At 38.1% G+C, this 13,623-nt stretch overlaps 1 protein-coding gene across 6 annotated transcripts in view; it reads right to left on the bottom strand.

Moving 5' to 3' along the window:
* Window positions 1-12,519, bottom strand: part of LOC306869028 (epsin-2-like) — a 41,226-nt gene extending 28,707 nt beyond the window's left edge. For 4 of the 6 annotated variants that reach the window (XR_013784144.1, XM_079415574.1, XM_079415575.1 and 1 more), the window contains exons 1-2: window positions 12,310-12,497; window positions 5,725-6,512 (exon numbers count right to left, since the gene is read on the bottom strand). Coding sequence is in view for 4 of the 6 variants with exons in the window: in XM_079415574.1 (XP_079271700.1) it covers window positions 5,725-6,319 (595 nt within the window). In the remaining 2 variants the exon portion in view is untranslated. Of the gene's footprint in view, window positions 1-5,724; window positions 6,513-12,309 lie in introns of all 6 variants that reach the window. The other 2 variants (XR_013784143.1, XM_079415576.1) reach the window with 2 other exon arrangements.
* Window positions 12,520-13,623: the final 1,104 nt, after the last annotated feature.

Here is a 13,623-nt window from a genome sequence, read left to right as displayed (position 1 = left end):
TGACAGTACCATTGTGAAACTGTAACAGCCTCATCTTTTATACATAACCAAAAGAACAGCACCTCATTATCATGGTAAAAAGGTTGCCTAAATATATGGTTTCTATAGTGTTTGCATTGAAGAACAGTAGCCTAAAGACATTCAGTCAATTACAAATCCACATAATTAGAATTAGAATAATTAACAAAATAATGTAACTATATTCCATTACTCCTTTAACATATTTATTATATTAATAATACTCAATATGAATATCCTACTTTTCTGCCACCATACCATTGTTACCGTTAGTGTTACTACAGTAAAACAATGGTAAATGTGGGTGATTTGTGGATTGAAACGTCTTCAAACTGCATCATTGTTGCACTGTTTCTGCTGCTTTCTGCATCAGTGTTGATGAGAATAACAGCTCCGATTTATTTGGCGACTGGAGCAGATTCTAGTTTTTGACAGTCAAGGGAGGAGCACAAACCTAATGACTGAGCCAGTCTGCTACACAACACACTTAACGACTGCAGGTCACGATTGGGCAAATTCTGCCGAACCAAAAAAAAAAAAAGCATTCACAAAAACCTCAGCGTCTGCCCGCTTTCCCGCAGCCGCTCCGCCACAGACAACACTCCGGAAAACACCGGTGCTTTTCCCTATTGAGACGTTATGGTTTGTTTGACTTTTCTAAGTTTGTGACAGAAAACATTAGCTTTCCTGCTATGTTGGTTTTCCAAATAAACGCTATAGCAAGCGTCTTGAATATGTTTTGCATTATAAGTTCGATGCCTCTTTCTTTTTGGAATTACTGCTTGAGTAGAAGCATTTGTCTTTTCAGTTCCCTTAATTATCATTAACATCTCTAGTGCTATTTTTAAATGTTTAGTCATGCAACATGTTAATTATTTATTGCATGTCTAAAATCATGGATTAAAAATGAATTGGTTCTAAATAAGAGGCTAGTAGGCTACTTTTCATGAGGCTAGAATGAAATAAAAGATAGACTACTTAGGCTAGGCTACTTTCATCGACTGCAAAAAAAAAAAAAAAAAAAGAAACCATTTAAATCGCAGTGTTAACTTATGAATTAAAAGAAAGACAAGGAATAAATCACAATAAGAACAATAAAAAAAATTATCTTGTCATCAAGAATTTTTTATTTTTTTTTTTACACAAAATTACAAAATGAATGCTGAATGATGTTTGACAGTGAACACATCTCCACAGCATAACCATACAATCGCGGGTGGCAGTGGCAAATATTAAACCCGTTTAAAAAAATCTTTGTGAAAACGACTGGCAATGACTGGTTCTTGAATTCTAAGTAGGGCTGGGTATCGTTCAAAAATTTTCGATACCGATACCTTGAGTTCGATACCGGTTCCTGAACGATACTTTTTTCGATACCAGTTTTATGAAATCAGTTTTAATAAGATTACATTATCTCAAAAAAATATTTTTTAATGTTGATATTTATACAGACTCAAAGCCTCATCTCCTGAGCCACTGCACAAAGGAACAAAATATATCCAACACAATAAATAAATAATTTTAATAAAGTTCAAATTGTTTTCAGTTTACACATCTGTTAGGCTACGTTTACATTTGTGCGTGTTCATTTTAAAACACATCATCACTTCTAGGTTGTTAAAGACTTCAAGAAATTTAAAATCTTCATCCACTTTCATAAGTGGGTGTTTTATTTTCTTTCACCATATGTTTTATTGTTATTAAATTCTGGTGTAGTATGTCTAATTATTTGAATGCATAAAAACAACTTAGTTTATTTAAATTTATTCTTAAAATAGCCTAATGAAATGTTTTATTTTTCCTCAGAAATTCTGTGTTCTGTATCTGGTTTTCAAATGAAGACATAAAACATTAATTTAATTTCTTTAAATTATTGAAAAACAAAGTTTATTTATTTTGGAAAACAAAGGGGGTTTACTATTAAAATTAAAAAATGGAATAACTGTTGTGTGATAATTTCTAAAAAAAAATAATAAAGTTTTAATAATTTTAATAGTAGCCTAGTAGTAGCAATATGTACTGTCCGCTGAACAATATTAATATATTTCTGCCGCAGTGTCTTCCAATTTAAACCGAACTTTTATTTTGACGGGTTGCCTGGAATACCTTTACAGTTCTGTGTGTATATGATATGACGCTAGTTTTACTCGAATCAAACGGTAAAATGCTCATTAATTGACTCTCACAGCAGTTCTGGAGATGTTGTTCGTGTGTTTATGTCCTCATTTAGTTAGGCGGCAGACGCTGAAATCACCGCGAGCGTCACGCGAGCTTCAGTCTGTGTTTAGTAAACAAACCGCGCGATATAAAGAGCGGACTGCTCCGTGTGCTTTCGAAACGCTCTCGCGGAGGTCAAACACTGATCTATCAGCGCCGCGCCGTTTCTAGTCAAACACACCTAGTGCTGCAGGATTATTGGCTCACTGACGGTGATGAGATTAACCCCTTAGGTATCGAAATTTGGTACCGAACGACAAGACGTTTTTCGATACTCGGTGGTATCGAGGCAATTCGGTCGGTGCCTAAAAAGTATCGAACTCGATACCCAGCCCTAATTCTAAGATTATAATCTTTAGACACCACACACTATGTGATTTTTCTGCCGGCTGCAAACAGCGACTGAGCCCAACTGGAACAGACCCGGTCCGACTGGGCACGATCATTGAAATTACATTCATAATCGGCCTCACAATCGTGTAGTGTGTTCTCGGCTTAAGAAACGCATTCGCTCTAAGATCGCACTGCACTTTTTTTTCTTTTGAGGCAAGCGGATAAAAGGTCAGTGTGGTGCACAGTCCAAAAGAGTACCGCTATTTTGTTCCGCTTTTGACACGTTTGGGGTTTAACATAGCTATCGTGCACAACAGAGTGACAACAACTATCAGTTGTATCAGACACCTTTTAAGCACACAGAATATTGCAAGAGGGAATTTTTAATTGTTTATTTATTTTAGTAATCGCGGCTTTGAACGATTATGTAATCGTGGCATCCATAATCGTAATCGCAATTAGAAATTATTAATTGTGCAGCCCTAATTTACTTGCACATATTCAAGAATTGTAATATCTGATATTTCATAATATAGTGAGTATGTTTGTGAATATTAATAATCAAAAAAGGAAAAACAAAATAAAAGCGATCCATGCGAGCATGACACGTCGCCATGGAAACAAGGCTATACAATCTAAAATAACGGTCGCCTAAAAAAAAAAAAAAACACACACTGGAGGCTCAGCAAGAATATTTTAAACTCGCGTGTGAAAGGGTTAAAGGGGACCTATTATGCCCCTTTTTACAAGTCTCTGATGTCCCCAGAGTGTATGTGTGACGTTTTAGCTCAATATACCCCCCAGATAATTTTTTATAGCTTGTTAAAGTTGCCACTTTGAGGGTATGAGCCCAAACACGCTGATTTGAGTATGTTGCTTTAATGCGAGTGAGCTGTTGCTCTCGGAGAAGAGGGCGGAGCTTCAAGAGCTCAAGCTCCGGCATTAGCAGTACTAGCCTTTGCAAATAAACATTCCACTATTAGTACAAGCCTGTTATCTTTACAGAAAACTACTCTGTTTCAAAGTCAGTCATCGGATTATACTGTGCATAATAAATTCGCGTTTATGAATTACACAGACGGGGAGCACGGCGGGATAAAAACAACAACATAGCTGGTCTCATGCTATCACAAACTTTATAAGTCCCACTTCTGATCATGAGCTCGACAACTTCAAATGATCGACTCACATTGCTTTCATATGCAACTTTTAACTACCACATTCCTATTCACGATCATTCTGGCAGCACTTGAAGGCAGCATCAGTGAAAACACACGGAGACAATGATAGCTTTAGCAATTAGCCTTTCAGAGTGCCAAGAAGCTCTTTCAGAAGGGCAAGTTGGAAAACAAACGCATGATACTTACTTTGTCTGGAGCTGACGTTCGTGCACGAAGTGTTGGTATTGATTCCTAAATATATATAGGGGACGTTTTTCCGGGATATTTCCTTGGAAAATTAAATTTAACCACAGTGTCCTCGGCTCAGATGGGGGAGATTATGGCGACTCCTACGTTCATTAGTGCATCCCAAAACACAACACTTGTAAAGCCTCTTTGGCGCTGACATTGTATAGATCTCCAGTAATGGCGGACCTCAATTTTTCACTCAGGGCTGCGTTTATGCTAATAGGGAAGAGAGCGTCACAAATGGGCGGGACTTTTTCCCCTCGGTGACGTGAACAGAGGGAGAATCTGAAACGGCTCGTTTGGAGAGACTGTTCATTATTTATTGGTTTTATTAAAAAATTAGTTGGTGGATTTTTAACATTACAGGCTGGTTATTTTCACACCCAGCGGGCACACAAGTTGTGACACAACTGTGTTCAAACAGCTTATAAAAGTGATTTTTGCATAATAAGTCCCCTTTAAGGACTCAATTATTTGAAACTGAAACGTCCTAGCCTTATGCGCAGTTGATTTATGCTAATCGACGGACTTATGTTAAAGGGGTCATCGGATGCCCATTTTGCACAATTTGATGTGATTCTTTAGGGTCTTAAAAGTCTATAACATACTTTGGTTAAAATTTATCAATAGTAGTGTAAAAAAAACACCTTTTTTACCCTGTCAAAATAAGCTGTTTTCAGCAAGCCGTTTTTTTGTCCATGTTGCCTTAAATGCTAATGACCTCTGCTGACCACACCCCTCTCTTCTGTGATAGGGGGGTGGGGTCTAACTAGCACATTATTAGTACTTACTACATCATTCTGACAGGACTCTCAGAATAGCCTGATTTGACAAAGGGGATTTAAAAACAAAAAACACTAAGTGGATTTTTATCATTATAGGATGGATGTGTAGACGCTTCCAACACACATTTTTATGTTCAAACAACTTGTAAAGTGAATTTTGCATGCGATGACCCCTTTAATAAGTGCCGTCATTCAGTTATGTTTATTATATTATTGTTTCAGCACATTACAATCATTATATGGCTTGAGTTAAGGGAGCCTCTCTCTCCGTTTATGGGTGTTTGTGCGTGCATGCAGGGGGGATTTTCGAATAATCGAATAATACCCAGTGATTTTCAAATATTATTTTTGTTTGGAATGCCCATCCCTAGTGTATTCCAAGCTTTAGAGACCGTAAGACTCCTAATCTGGCACTAGATACATGGTGCGTTCAAACTTTTTCTCCAGGGAAAGTTTGGAAGTGCATTCAAGTCACTATGGTCAGAGTGCAAAACTTCAGAAAAAATGATTAACTCTTCTTCTATAAAAAGATGAATAATGAAAGTAAAAGTGCATTAGGTGTGTTTTTGCTTTTTTATATTTGCATTTGATTTATGAATTGCGTTGTAAATGGAATAGTTACATATTCTGTCATATTTGTACCATACCAGGTAAACCCCCAACTTGGAAACTGGGGGTTTAAAGAAACTTATGGGTTTTCCACACGTAATTATGACTGTGTTCAACACGTAAATATGATCTTTCCTACATGACTTCATCGCATCAAAAGTCCCCATCAACCAATGGCATCCTTTTGGGCTCCTACAGGGACTTGATTCAACAAAATGACATTGGCCACTTGCATGTTTGTTTATTAATATTTAACGCAGTTTTCCATATTTAAAACCATTTTATCCCACAGTTAGCACCAAAAATGTGTTTAGAATTCATGCCTGGCAAGTTAACAAGCTAAAGAAACTTACATCCATGATATGATGCAGGTGAGCCCTCAGACTTGCCATACTCCTCTGAGTAGCTGGTGGAGAGGTTGGGTTGGCTGGAGCCACGGCCGAAGCTGATCTGATTGTTGCTGCCCACACTGGTGGCCACCTGTGCCATGCGCTCCTTAGTCTTCAGTGCCTGAGAGCGTTCACCCTTCAGACGGTCATCATGCTTCAGTAGCACGACCAGCTGCTTTGACTTCTCTCTAACGTTGATGCCTTGATCTTTGCCGTCCCGATCGATATACTGGAAATCTTTGAGCGTCTGTATGGCAAAGATGTTCTCTTTGCACTGCAGGGCCACTCGCTCAGAGCCCGTTTTGATCAGGTAGTCCAGCAGCGTCAGGGCCTTGTACACATGCCGCCAGTTCTTTCCGTGGTCATTCAGCCTCTTCCAAATCATGCTCATTATCTCCGAAAAGGCCACCACATTGTAAGTGAGGTCAGCAATCTCTGACATCAGAGAACTGGAAGGGCCCCACGGGTCATTGGAAGTTGCTTCCCTTACCTTCTTCTCCGGCTCCGAATAGTTATTTACCACATTTTTCATCTGTCTCCGAATGGTTGAGCTTGGCATGGTGGCGTGTAGTGTTAAAGTCCTTGAGAATTCAAAATAAATTCAGTTTTCCTTTAAAAAAAAAAAAAAAGTAGTCTCGTGTAATGGTTCAAACACACGTTCTCCGTTTGAACAGTTTCTCTGTGTTACTCTGTGCCTGTTAAAACCATTTCCACAGAGAGAAGGAAGCCAGCTCGATGTATTCCTCCATTACCTGAAACACAAAACCAAAATGTCAGACAGAAACGGAAAAGGTTCAAACCAGAAGCTAGTAATAGTTGCTAAGCACAATTAGACTGCATAAAATCTAGTGCACATAAAAACAGTAAAAGCAATTATCATATTCGTTTTTGTTTCCCGATGGGCAATTTCCACATAGTTCAGACGCGGGCCGGGCCTCGGGCCTGTTTTGGGTTTCTCCTTATTTTTATATTGTAGACGTCTATCGATTAGTGATGAAAAAAATTGCCACGCTGGTGGAAACAACACGAGACCGTGCCGCGACTGAGAGTCATTAGACGCGCATTTAGAGAGAAATGCATCTTTATTGATTATGATTAAGATTATAATAAAAGAGTTTTTGTTTTCGATTTGTTTTATTTTGTTAAGTGATAATTTAAAGATTTCTATAGATATATTTATCATGTCTGTGAGGCATGTATTCGCTCAGCTTCGGTTTTTGTGAAGCGCTCCTGTTCAAGACGGCAGAAAGCACATCATGTTTGTTTTCTTTGTTTTATAAAAGAACTACCTTTTGTTGGTATTGTGAGTGCACACAAATACAAGTAGACCCTTTACAGGTCCGAATGATGTATTACTCTTTCCTTTATCAAAAAATAAAAAATGACGGCGTAGGCTATTTTAATTTGTTTCCACTGAAAAAAATGTTTGCGCTGGTGCCTCCATGTCCAGCAGAGCGCGCTTTAGCTTCCACTCTCCGCACAAACTTAGATATAGGCTAGCGCACATTATTATTATAGCAGGTTTAGCGTTTAAACATTGTTATATACTTGAACTGTTTTAGTATATCTATAGATTTTATTTTAGGCAAGTCGTGATGATATGAGAAGGCTAAATTGATCAAACATAGGCGATGATCAGCTCATGCCGCTGGCCACTTGGTCGTTACTTTAAAAAAACAAAAACTTATAGGCTATTTAACGAACAAAAGTTACACACAAAACTGAACTATTTTATTAGCCGAACAGTCGTATAAACTGTTTTAGGAGAAAGGGGAAAAAAAAGACGGGCTCGGGTCGGTAATTCTGATAAGTTGTCGGACGTGGGCCGGGCTAGGGCCTGAGCGTCTCGGGCCAGGGCCGGGCTAGGGCCTAAATTTGAGGCCCGTGCAGGGCTCTACACAGCTGTTCACTTTTCAAAGCATCACACCACCCAGGTACAAGTGGAGTAAAACATAACTGTGTACACACAGAAGGGCGGCTTAGTGTGTGAAGTGCTTCCTATTACTCATCTTTTATGGTAACAACACTCATGTGGGAAGACATCTTATTTCCCAAAAGTAATTGCACCATACCGTGCTCTCCATTACATTATGGAATGTAAAATCAGTCTATGCTTTAACTCAGCATTCAAAGTCATACTAAATATAAGTTTCCTGTCCTGAACACACCATGACGCTTCAAATCGCCAAGAAACCATCTCAACCCATCCCATAAATTCATTAAAAGCTACTGAAATGTGACTCCTGCTCTCCCACAGAGGAGCCAATAGAGCGCTGCCTTACGTACAACCCCCACTGCCGCTCCCCCAAGCCCGCATACACATGAATACAGCCGTGGCCTAATGAAACATCTGCTGCTTTAATGACCAATTCAGGCCCAGCACATCAGAGGAAGAGAGGGGCAACTGTATCACTACCGGAACAAAGCTCCAGTAGCTCTCACTGTGACGGGGGCCCAGGAAGCAAGCACACAGGCCCGGGTCTGTGCAAGGATGGCCTCCTCCATACTGAAAGAACAGGTCTGGCAATGTCCTGCCAATATCAAGGAGTCTCAGTGATCGGTCTTGAAGCAGCGCCAGAGACCGAGAATAGCAAGTCCTGTGAGCAGCACTGGCTCTCTGTTTTCTACTTCGAGAAGACATGAAACCTGTCCAGGAAATCGCCTGAAGTAATACTAGGACACTTACAAAGCTGTAAATGCTTCAAAAAAAGAAGAGTCCCAAAGAACCCGATCTGCTTCAATAAAATACAGTTTTGACAACACTCCTCTTGCACTACATGGAAATGCTGCTATAAATTTATTCTGTGGAATTGGCAGTGTTTTATCAACACCAGATCGATACAGAACTTCCTTGTTCTGAGAACTGTTGAATACCTCCTCAAAATCTCCTTCAATATTTGGTTAACAATATTTATCAACTTAACAGCAAAGAGAATGGAAGAGATTTTGTATGCCAGCTAATTTTACCTTTGCCAAAACCAAGGTTTAAAAACCTTGGTGTGTGATATTGAAAAAAAAGGATCTCAATATTTTTTTTTTTTTCCAATAACGATAATTAGACAATATTTTGCAGTGTTTGTTATTGTGCTGATATCTGACTACCGTGGACAGCAGCAGTTTTTGATAGTCTTCATATTCTATGTGGTCAGTTCACATCAGTGATTAATTAATCTTTTAATTGAAGTTTAAATTGATTTTTACCTTTTAATAAAGCAATTTTTTTTTCTAAAAGTGTACATCTTTTGAGTCAAATTGCTACATTTAATCAGTCAACTAAGATAATACACATTTAGGCTGTTACCAAACAAATGAGACCAGTATAATCAAAATGAATCTTTGCAGAAGTTGCATGTGAAGTGGCATTTAGATGGATTTACAAACTGTTTAATGCAGCTCAGAGGGACATGGAGTGCTTTAACTTGTTAGAAATACATCATTTTAAACAAAACATTGAATACTGATATTTAAAATTATTTTAAAAATGAAAAATGTGAAATTAAAACCACCAGTAGGTGGCAGAAAGTCACTGTGAGTCATTGCGACTGAACCAAATCATTTAAATGGTTGATTCATTCAGGAACGAAGCACTGTCATGATGCTCAGAGACGCAAAACAGTGCTGTAGCTGTTTGGAATTATTTTTTGTCGGCGAAATGGAGTAAAACCAGGCAATATGGTGTCTAAAACATAAGTCTCTTAATATTAACTTGTTTATTGAACTGTTGTATAAAATCAATATCACATTTGTAATTATGCTTATTTTTGCAGAAAAAACGACATGAAACGTAAATATATACATTTTCTGCCCCCATATCTTGAATTTTATGATCATTCTTAATGCATTTTAATAGACTGAATCATGCAGTGAAAGAACACACGCTAAATGTGCGCATGCACTGTTTCACCCGCTTCATCACCATGCACTCCTTTGTTTGGTTTTTGCAAAATACTCTAAATTGTCAAACTGCACATCGTTAAAAACAACAATTACGATATTATCGCAGACGATATATATCGCACACCCCTACAATACACACAATGTATATTCAATGTAAAACACAAGATGCGGAAAGTTGATTGGAAAAAGTTTAAGGTCTCACAATGTTATACAAACTCAATTTATTTGAATGTTCCATGTTTTTTTTTTGTTTGTTTCATGTGCATGGCTCTAATACGATTGCATAAGAAAACAATTAAAAAATTATATAAATGTGTTCTATATGAACGGCCCTTTAGACTGCATAAATTTAGTGCACCCAAAAATAAAATTACTTATTTGGACTGCTCAATATCACCAGCAAAGGAACGCAAATTCTATAGTATAGTGAAAATGTATTACCATATAAAAACTGAAGACCCCATTAAATGGTTTGACTGACACGATTTTCTTTCCTGTGTTGCTGTATTTCCTATTGAAACAGGTGGTTTGGGTACAACATACTTTATTTTTAATTATGTCATATCAATGAGTAATCATTCACTTTTTGACTACTCAACAACTGGGGAGGGGAATTCTCATTCCAGACCACATCAGATTGGAAAACAATATGAGCAGCACAAAAAAGGTCTTCAATATTTTTGGCCCATTTTTCCCAGAAGCGAAAGACGATTTTATATTTCACGAAAACAAAAAAAACAACCCTAATTCATATTGCATAGGGCACTAAAACGAAAATCAACCCACACCACATAGGCCATACAATATTGGCAGCAAAAAGGCAAGAATCACGGTGACCTTGCTGCACACAGCAACTGCTTTGACCTATTCCTCCAACATTTGACATGCGCAGGCCATGCTGATCCATGACACCCATGCGATGAATACTAATCCTGCATAAGAAACACCAAGAGCAAGTTCTGCACAGCTGTGAAGGACAGGTTACCCTTATATGACTCAATCCAAACAAAAGACGAGCATGGCAAGTGCCAGCATGTCTCATGTCTTTAAGGATCCATTGTGGAAGCACTAAGGAAGGGTGTACGGTGGCAGAGCAAATCCAACAGGGAAGAAAAAGCAGGTGTTCAGATTTTGCATGCTAAAACACTACAAGAATTAAGAGGGAGAATTAGGGGGGAAATGCACACATATCTTGGATTACTCCATAGAACTCAGGCCTGCAGGGTGAACTGAAAAAGGTAGATGTTACATAAGCCAGCGCTTGTGACAACGGGCTTCTCCTCACAGGTAAACCAGCCAGTCCTGCCACTTCAAGTCAACTGCTTCCTATACATAATACTACAGAAATCTCTCAACATCTAATGTATTCAATATTCTAGAAATAAATCAGTAGGAAAAGACATGACAAATAGTAAACTCCACTTTGGTGGCTAAATAAAGCCAGATGATCGGCTCTAACAGTGCTGTCCTCTAGAGACTCTGTTTGTCTAATTACAGGAAGCAAAACATTAAAAGATGAAGATGCATATGCTGCAGAAATTGATCTCAGAAACAACAGACAACGGTTCCCCTCAATCACGGGTGTGTCCAGCAAGAGATGAGAGGAGGAACCGTGAGAGATATGGGGATAAACCGTTCCGGCCATACTGTCCACAATCTTTGTAGTGTCGACAAAAAACTCGTCAAACCACAAATCCGTTTTTACCAAAATTTAAGCAACGTATTTGTGACTACACAGTAATCTCACAGACAAAATAATCTAAGAATACCATAAATGTAAACAGAGCAGAAATTGTGGTGAATATATCAAGAACGGATTGAATAAACCAAAGTTAAGTCGTGGTAAAATATTTATATAAGACACTAGCTAGAGGAAACACACTTGTGGTTTATATACCGAGAGGACCAAGATTACAGAGGTGAATAGAAAATCCGAGTTTACAACTATATATTTAAATATATATATCCGTTACACAAACACAAATAATCCCAACGAGGCTTGTTAACAGCAGTTTAACCAAACAAGGCCGGTTACAAATGTATAAAAGTACGTCCTCGCTAACTTTAGCACAACCAAATAAATATAATGAACTATAAGGGACCAAAATACAAAACAAACCTGCACTTAACTGCCCTTGTATATTTTTAAAATGTAGAAAGCAACATTAACGACTTTAGTCGGTTTCCAGCTAAGGTTAAGGTTTAAGTTAATTGCTAACTAGCAAGCTACAGAAACCACGACGAAAGTTTCGTTAAGTATGAGAACTTTTTTTAAACTACACTAATTTATGTTACTAATATAATGTTGTTGAAAATGTTGTAAGACTCAGCGCATCCAAACTGTGGTGATTTGGTGTTTTATTTTTTAGGGACACCGGCTCTTTAAAAGCTATAAAGTGAGTTTAAGTATTAGCCGTTTAGGCTAGCTAACTGTGGCTATGCTCCGACTAACTTGCCAATTTAATCAAATATCGCTCTAATTCCTCTCAGACCGCAAAGGAAACCGAGCTTTATCGTAGCCTTCCCTTTGAATAAATTGTTTAAGCAAAAACAACCAAAATTAGTTAAACCTCGAGCCGAAATGTGTGTGGTGCTCGGTGGAGATATCGCCACACTGAGAGAAGCGACTAGAAAACAAAAACAGTAACTTACCAAACCTCCTGTTCCGATGATGACCGGGGGTAACACCCGACATAAGTACAAACTACTCGTGTGAGAGATATAGAAACTTTATTTTCTAAGACACGGTCGAGGTGTGTGTTCATATGAGCGTTAGTGTTTAGTGTGCTGGGCTTGTGTGTGTGACACCCACCGCCTTCAACATGGCGCTCTGACTGCCTGCACATTCATCCTCCTCCGAGGGGCGAGACAAGCCAAAGGGTGTGACCAAACTCACTGGGCTTCATTCTTAAAACTCCTTATTTCCCAAATATCACCGCTGCGAGACTCTTTATGGCCATGAAAGTCAACCAAGACTCCAATTAAGCGGTGCTCTACTGAAATGAGTGCACACTTTCCGTCATCGTGAGATAAGTGTGCTCTCTTGAATTACCGAAACCGATCAAATCGGCGGAATGCGGCCCCCAAGTGGGTTTATATTGGAGACATCTGTCTGTGACCCCGAGGTGGAATGTTTCTTGGAAATAAACTTCACGTTCTCATCGAGTTTAAAATAGCTCTGTCACAGAAGAAGATTGCAATAACAGTAAAATGTTGTGCAATAACATTCCCCTTTGTTGTACAAAAATATAAAATAGCCTAATTTCCACCAAAACACAACGATTGTGGTTAATAAGGTAAAGCAATAAAAAATGGCAAAAATAAGCAATAAAATAATGTAAACAGTCCAGAATCTTAGGATAACCTAAATGTTATTTTATTACATTACATTATTAGATTAGAATACATTACATTACATCACATGGCTACTACCATGTTACCACAGTTTAGCTGTAGTAAACTGTACTAAATAGTATTTTAGTTTTAAGGGGAAAAAACACAAAACAGGCAGATGATGTGGAAGTTATAGAGAGAGAGAGAGAGAGAGAGAGAGAAAGGGGGAGGGGGGCCCCACCAGAATCGTCCTAACCCCTCCACCCCCCACCCCTTTACAGCACCCCTGTATAGGTAATATATTTTAATTTAAACTGTTTTTTAAATGAAATAAAGAACAGTATTTAAGTGAGTAAATAAATATGATTATTATTATTAAATATAATTAATATCAAATGGTTTAAATTAATACAATTTTAGATGGTTTTGCTTTGAATAGACAGACGTATACGCATTTGGTTTCCCTGTCAAACCAGACAATTACCAAAAACAGACAAAAGACACTTGAGGTTTATGAATTTAAGAATGAACATAATTTGATTCTTTTTATTAACTGGTGACATTTTACTAAACATAATATATGTGTTACAGTGTAAATCTTCTATTTGACTGCTGGAAAAAAATTATTGGACA

The sequence above is a fragment of the Barbus barbus genome (genome assembly GCF_936440315.1).
Source record: "Barbus barbus genome assembly, chromosome: 4".
Classification (NCBI taxonomy): Eukaryota; Metazoa; Chordata; class Actinopteri; order Cypriniformes; family Cyprinidae; genus Barbus; species Barbus barbus.
This window is presented reverse-complemented; position numbering and strand designations above follow the sequence as displayed.